Here is a 7,271-nt window from a genome sequence, read left to right as displayed (position 1 = left end):
CCACACCTCCCCAGGTGCATGCGGCGGGGCTGGACGTGTCGTCGGGCGCGTCGGTCAGCTGCGAAGACTCGCGGGGCGACTGCACCTACACGCTCAACGTCACCTCCCTCTCCCTCGACACAACGTCCCGCATCGAGGCGATCGGCCCCACTCACTCACGCACACATACACACGCACACGCACACGCACACGCACACACACACACACACTCACACACACACACACACACACACACACCTACACCTCACACACACACCTCACCCACGCGCACCGGGCCTTGCACGTTGAATGCCGGTGCGGCTCCTGTCTCTTAGACGTGGAGCCGCGAGGGGCTAGCCTGGCCCTTGCCCCCCCACCGCCTCGTGTGTGTGTGGAGAAGTTTCCCTGACCGTACCCCCCCTGAGGCGATCGGCGCCGCCACCGTCTCCGGTGGCGCCACCCTGCGAGGCTCCGTGTCGGGCAAGGGCGCCCTCGCCCTCTCTGTCGGCGGAGCCCTCGACATCGGAGTCATGGGCACCATCTGTGAACGGCGTCTCTTCACACCCTTAGCTGTGAATAGGAGCCCTCGACATCGGAGTCATGGGCACCATCTGTGAACGGCGTCTCTTCACACCCTTAGCTGTGAATAGGAGCCCTCGACATTGGAGTCATGGGCACCATCTCGTCCGACACCATCGCCGTCCGCGCAGCGAGGCTGACACTCGCTGGCAAGCTGCAGGCGCCGAGACAGCGGGCGGCGGCCTCTCGTGACGCGCGAGTGTGAACGGCGTCTGTTCACACCTGCCGGCTGTGAAAAGGCGACGATGGCGGCGTCGTCCTTCCCAGACCCGGCCGACAACGCCACCGACTTCACGCCGCGCTGCCCGCCGCTGCGGCGCGCGCGGCGGCGTGCGTTCGCGCCGCCAGAGCTGCAGCTCCCGGCACACCGGGCTGCGGCGTCTCGACTCGCGGCGGGCGGGGAGGGGCGGGCGGAGGGGGCGGAGGAGGGGGCGGAGGAGGGGGCGGAGGAGGGGCGGGAGGAGGGGGCGGAGGAGGGGCGGGAGGAGGGGTGGGCGGGGGGTGGCGAGGGCGACGGCGAGTCGGCCGGTGCGAGCGGCTACCCGGTCTCGATAGTGGCGGACGATCGGCTCGATGTGGCGGGCGGCGGCGTCGTCGCCGCGTCGGCGATGCTTGTCTGCACTCGCAGCCTCTCGCTGGGCGGCGCCCTGATCGCAGACTACTTGGGCCACCGCGCCGGGGTCGGGCGCGGCGCAGGCGGCGTCGGGAGCCCTGCGGGCTCGGGCGCCACCGCCGCCGGCTCGGGGGGCGGGCACGGCGGGCCGGGCGGGCGCGGAGGCGCGGTGGGGAACGCGACGGCGGCGGCGGGCGGGGAGGCGTATGGCGACTCCCCCAACGGCACGCAACCCGGCACGCTCGGCTCGGGCGGCGGCGGCGAGGGCGGCGGCGCGGGCGGCGGTGTGATCCACGTGTTCGCCGAGGAGCAGCTCACGCTCTACTCTGGGAGGATCTCTGCCAACGGGGACCGGGGCGCCGCCGCCGGCGGGGGCGGCGGAGGCGGCGGAGGAGGGTCGGGAGGCACGATCGCAGTCCGCGCCGGCACCGTGTCGGTCGTCTCGACCATGGGCGGCGCCACCGTCACCGCGGACGGCGGCGTCGGCGGGTCGCCGGGCGGCGGAGGCGGCGGAGGCGGCCGGCTGTGGCTGTCTCCGGCAAGCGGGCGGTGGAAGGGGACCCCCGACCCGAGGGTTGGCCGGCTCTTCTCCCACCCTGCCGGCGGCACCGGCGACGGGCGCGCGGGCGGCGGCGCCGGAGGCATCGGCACTGTGCGCGGCGCGGCGTGTGAGCCGGGGCACGGCGGACTTCTGTGCGACCTCTGTGGGGCGGGGACTGCCAAGCGCCACGCCGACAACGGCCCCTGCGAGGCGTGTGCGCCAGGGACGGTCGCGCCCGCGCCCGGCCAGAGCGCATGCTCTCCGTGCGGCGCCGGGCTGGTTGCGAGCAACGACACCTCGTACCCGAGTCCGGGGGAGGGAGGGCTGGCGTGTCTCCCATGCCCGCTCGGTGAGACCGCGTCGGCGCGGGGCGACGCGTGCGACCGCTGCGCCCTGCCGCCGCTCCGCGCCTCCTTCGTCGCCATCAACAGCTGCCGCTGGCGGTGCGACCCGCCCTTCATCCTGGAAGCTATTTCTTTTTTAGCAGCTATTTCTTTTTAGGTGCGACCCGCCCTTCATCCTGGCGGCTCTGTGAACGGCGTCTCTTCACACCCTTAGCTGTGAATAGGTGCGACCCGTCCTTCATCCTGGCGGCAGCTATTTCTTTTTTAGCAGATATTTCTTTTTTAGGTGCGACCCGCCCTTCATCCTGACGGCGGGCCGCGACCAGTGCGGCCTCTTCTTCGAGGTCTGGTTCACAAACCTCGGACTGCTCCTCAACGTCCCTCCCGCCGCCGGCCACGCCGTCATCCTCCTCCCGCCCCTCGCCGGCCTCGCCCTCCTCGCCGCCCTCCTCCTCCTCCCGCCCGTCCTGCGCGCGCGCACCCTCCGCCAGACGCAGCCGCACGCGCCGCACTCCGCCGCCAGCAGCGCTCGGCAGGCGCCGCTCATCGCTGCGGCCGGCGGCGGCGGCGACGGCGACGGAAGCGGCGGAAGCGGCGGCGCGGGTGGCGGCGGCGGGGGTGGCGGCGGCGGGGGCGGCGGCGGCGGGGGTGGAGGCGGTGCTCCCTCGGGCGAGGAGCCCGTGTGGCGGCGGCAGCGGCTAGGTGGCACCACCCTGTCCTCGGAGCTCACCTGGGAGGCGCACAAGTACCGCGCGCGCCAGCACGTGCACCGGCTCTACCTCGGCGGCGCCAACGCGCCCGACGCGCCGTGGTGCGATGCGATGCGAGCTGTGAGCAGCGTCTCTTCACACCTCGGTCTGTGAACAGGCGCCCGACGCCCCGTGGTGCGATGCGATGCGAGCTGTGAGCAGCGTCTCTTCACACCTCGGTCTGTGAACAGGCGCCCGACGCCCCGTGGTGCGATGCGATGGGAGCTGTGAGCAGGGTCTCTTCACACCTCCCGCCGTGAACAGGCGCCCGACGCTCCGTGGTGCGATGCGATGGGAGCTGTGAGCAGCGTCTCTTCACACCTCCCGCCGTGAACAGGCGCCCGACGCGCCGTGGTGCGATGCGATGGGAGCTGTGAGCAGCGTCCCTTCACACCTCCCGCCGTGAACAGGCGCCCGACGCCCCGTGGTGCGATGCGATGGGAGCTGTGAACAGCGTCTCTTCACACCTCGGTCTGTGAACAGGCGCCCGACGCGCCGTGGTGCGATGCGATGCGAGCTGTGAGCAGCGTCTCTTCACACCTCCCGCCGTGAACAGGCGCCCGACGCCCCGTGGTGCGATGCGATGCGAGCTGTGAGCAGCGTCTCTTCACACCTCCCGCCGTGAACAGGCGCCCGACGCGCCGTGGTGCGATGCGATGGGAGCTGTGAACAGCGTCCCTTCACACCTCGGTCTGTGAACAGGCTCCCGACGCTCCGTGGGCGATGCCGCTGCTCCCTGCCGAGCTTAAGTCGCTCGTCTCGGGCTCGGCCTACTTTGCGCTATGCGAGTCCTTCCGGGAGCGGTCTCGCTACGCGGTGTGGGAGGTGCTCGTCGGTGCGACTCTGTGAACGGCGTCTCTTCACACCCTTAGCTGTGAATAGGTGTGGGAGACGCTCGTCGGTACGACTCTGTGCGTGCTGCCGCCGCTCGCGCGCCAGGTAGCGCGTGGCTAGTGCCGCCTGCCCCGCCGCCCTCAGCTGTCCCTTTTCTGCTTGCCCCGCCGCCCTCAGCTGCCCCTCTGCTGCCTGCAAGCGATGCCCCCTCCCTCCCCCCACCCCAGCTCGCCCAGCGCCCCCCTACTGCCACCGATCTGCCCCCGCCAGTTCTACCTTTCGAGGAGGGCGGTCCGCGCGCGGCGGCTGCAGGAGCTCATCGCATCTCATCACAATCTCGGGGGATCTCGGAGATCTCGGGTAATCTCGCGCGCGGAGGCTGCAGGAGCTCATCGCGGCGCTGCACGGGCGCGAGGGCGCCGACGCCTTCTGGCGCTCGCTGTCGACGCGAGTCTGGGAGGGGCACCGGATCGAGCTGCACGGCGACGCGAGCTGTGAACAGCGTCTCTTCACACCTCCCGCTGTGACCAGGCACCGGATCGAGCTGCACAGCGACGCGAGCTGTGAACAGCGTCTCTTCACACCTCCCGCTGTGACCAGGCACCGGATCGAGCTGCAGAGCGACGCGAGCTGTGAACAGCGTCTCTTCACACCTCCCGCTGTGACCAGGCACCGGATCGAGCTGCACTGCGACGCGAGCTGTGAACAGCGTCTCTTCACACCTCCCGCTGTGGCTAGGCACCGGATCGAGCTGCAGAGCGACGCGAGCTGTGAACAGCGTCTCTTCACACCTCCCGCTCTGACTAGGCACCGGATCGAGCTGCAGAGCGACGCGAGCTGTGAACAGCGTCTCTTCACACCTCCCGCTGTGGCTAGGCACCGGATCGAGCTGCAGAGCGACGCGAGCTGTGAACAGCGTCTCTTCACACCTCCCGCTGTGGCTAGGCACCGGATCGAGCTGCAGAGCGACGCGAGCTGTGAACAGCGTCTCTTCACACCTCCCGCTGTGGCTAGGCACCGGATCGAGCTGCAGAGCGACGCGAGCTGTGAACAGCGTCTCTTCACACCTCCCGCTGTGACCAGGCACCGGATCGAGCTGCAGAGCGACGCGAGCTGTGAACAGCGTCTCTTCACACCTCCCGCTGTGGCCAGGCACCGGATCGAGCTGCAGAGCGACGCGAGCTGTGAACAGCGTCTCTTCACACCTCCCGCTGTGGCTAGGCACCGGATCGAGCTGCACTGCGACGCGAGCTGTGAGCAGCGTCTCTTCACACCTCCCGCTGTGGCCAGGCACCGGATCGAGCTGCAGAGCGACGCGAGCTGTGAGCAGCGTCTCTTCACACCTCCCGCTGTGACCAGGCACCGGATCGAGCTGCAGAGCGACGCGAGCTGTGAACAGCGTCTCTTCACACTTCCCGCTGTGGCTAGGCACCGGATCGAGCTGCAGAGCGACGCGAGCTGTGAACAGCGCCTCTTCACACCTCCCGCTGTGGCTAGGCACCGGATCGAGCTGCAGAGCGACGCGAGCTGTGAACAGCGTCTCTTCACACCTCCCGCTGTGGCTAGGCACCGGATCGAGCTGCAGAGCGACGCGAGCTGTGAACAGCGTCTCTTCACACCTCCCGCTGTGGCTAGGCACCGGATCGAGCTGCAGAGCGACGCGAGCTGTGAACAGCGTCTCTTCACACCTCCCGCTGTGGCTAGGCACCGGATCGAGCTGCACGGCGACGCGAGCTGTGAACAGCGTCTCTTCACACTTCCCGCTCTGGCTAGGCACCGGATCGAGCTGCAGAGCGACGCGAGCTGTGAACAGCGTCTCTTCACACCTCCCGCTGTGGCCAGGCACCGGATCGAGCTGCAGAGCGACGCGAGCTGTGAGCAGCGTCTCTTCACACCTCCCGCTGTGGCCAGGCACCGGATCGAGCTGCAGAGCGACGCGAGCTGTGAGCAGCGTCTCTTCACACCTCCCGCTGTGGCCAGGCACCGGATCGAGCTGCAGAGCGACGCGAGCTGTGAACAGCGCCTCTTCACACCTCCCGCTCTGGCCAGGCACCGGATCGAGCTGCAGAGCGACGCGAGCTGTGAACAGCGCCTCTTCACACCTCCCGCTGTGGCCAGGCACCGGATCGAGCTGCAGAGCGACGCGAGCTGTGAACAGCGTCTCTTCACACCTCCCGCCGTGGCTAGGCACCGGATCGAGCTGCAGAGCGACGCGAGCTGTGAACAGCGTCTCTTCACACCTCCCGCTGTGACCAGGCACCGGATCGAGCTGCAGAGCGACGCGAGCTGTGAACAGCGTCTCTTCACACCTCCCGCTGTGACCAGGCACCGGATCGAGCTGCAGAGCGACGCGAGCTGTGAGCAGCGTCTCTTCACACCTCCCGCTGTGGCCAGGCACCGGATCGAGCTGCAGAGCGACGCGAGCTGTGAACAGCGTCTCTTCACACCTCCCGCTGTGGCCAGGCACCGGATCGAGCTGCAGAGCGACGCGTACCATGTGCTCGGCTGGGTCGACATCTTCGAGAGCGTCGCCGCGCCGCTCGCGCACCCGCCGCGCGGCTCGGCGCGCCGGCTGGCCCTCTCAAGGCCTCGCTCCACCTCGTCGGGGCTGCGGCTCCTCCCGTCGCCGCTCCCTTCGCCGCGCGCTCTCCGCGCCCCGCCGCCGCGCGTCGACACGACACCCGGTCGCTCGACCGACGGCGGCGGAGGAGGAGGAGGAGGAGGAGGCGGAGGCGGAGGAGGAGGCGGAGGAGGAGGCGGAGGCGGCAGTAGAGGAGGGGTCGGTAGAGGAGGCGGCGGCGGCGGAGGTAGTGGCGGAGGCGGCGGCGGAGGCAGCGACGATGGCGACGCGAGCGGCGGCAGCGGCGGCGGCGGCGACAGCGGCGGCAGCGGCGGCAGCGGCGGCGGCGGCGGCGGCGGCGGCAGCGGGTACGGTGGTTCGAGAAAAGCTGCGTCGGGCCGGCAGCGGGCGTGGCGTGTCGGCGGGCAAAATGCACCTCTGGCGAGACGCATCCGGATCCGATGCCGAGGACGGCGGAGGCACGCCGCGCTCGAGGCGGGCCGACGCGCCGGCCGCCCCGCCTCGGGTAGAGCCTCCCCGCCCGTCGCGCCACGGCCTCCCAGCCCCCTCGCAGCCTGCTTGCTCTGCTGCCGCGGGCGCGCGGCCGCCGCCGCCGCCACCGCCGCCGCCGCCGCCGCCGCCGCCGGTTGCGAGCATGAGGCTCGCGGGCTGCGGGCTCCCGTCGGGCGGCGTGCTGCCTGGCGGGGGGCGGGAGCGCGGCGGGCCGGTCAAGTACAGCGTGTACGTGAGCGGCTCCGGCACGGCGGCCTGCCCGTGGTCGCTTTCGCTGGCGGACTTTCTGGAGTTCGAGGCGCTGCGCGCGGCGCTCGACGACGAGTTTGAGCTCCTCGTCGCCGCACTCAACGCTCGCCTCCGACGCGTCGACCGCTGCTCCGCCGACTGGCGCGCGGCCCTAGTCGCAGAGCACGGGATCTCGCACCCCACACCTCCCCCACACATCGCTCCCACACCTCCCCCACACATCTCTCCCCCACACCTCCCCCACACCTCCCCCACACCTCCCCCACACCTCCCCCACACCTCCCCCACACCTCCCCCACACCTCCCCCAC

At 70.4% G+C, this 7,271-nt stretch overlaps 1 protein-coding gene across 1 annotated transcript in view; it reads left to right on the top strand.

The window, feature by feature from the left end:
• EMIHUDRAFT_235194 (hypothetical protein) overlaps positions 1–763 on the top strand; it is a gene marked incomplete at both ends in the record, with an annotated part of 5,113 nt that extends 4,350 nt beyond the window's left edge. Inside the window, one exon of the mRNA XM_005780479.1 lies at positions 630–763. Coding sequence (XP_005780536.1) covers positions 630–763 — 134 coding nt within the window. The remainder of the gene's footprint in view (positions 1–629) is intronic.
• Between the last annotated feature and the right edge of the window lie 6,508 nt (positions 764–7,271).

Source organism: Emiliania huxleyi (genome assembly GCF_000372725.1).
Source record: "Emiliania huxleyi CCMP1516 chromosome Unknown EMIHUscaffold_214, whole genome shotgun sequence".
In the NCBI taxonomy this organism is placed as follows: Eukaryota; Haptophyta; order Isochrysidales; family Noelaerhabdaceae; genus Emiliania; species Emiliania huxleyi.
The sequence above is the reverse complement of the archived record's forward strand: the minus strand, read 5'-3'. Positions and strand labels throughout refer to the sequence as shown.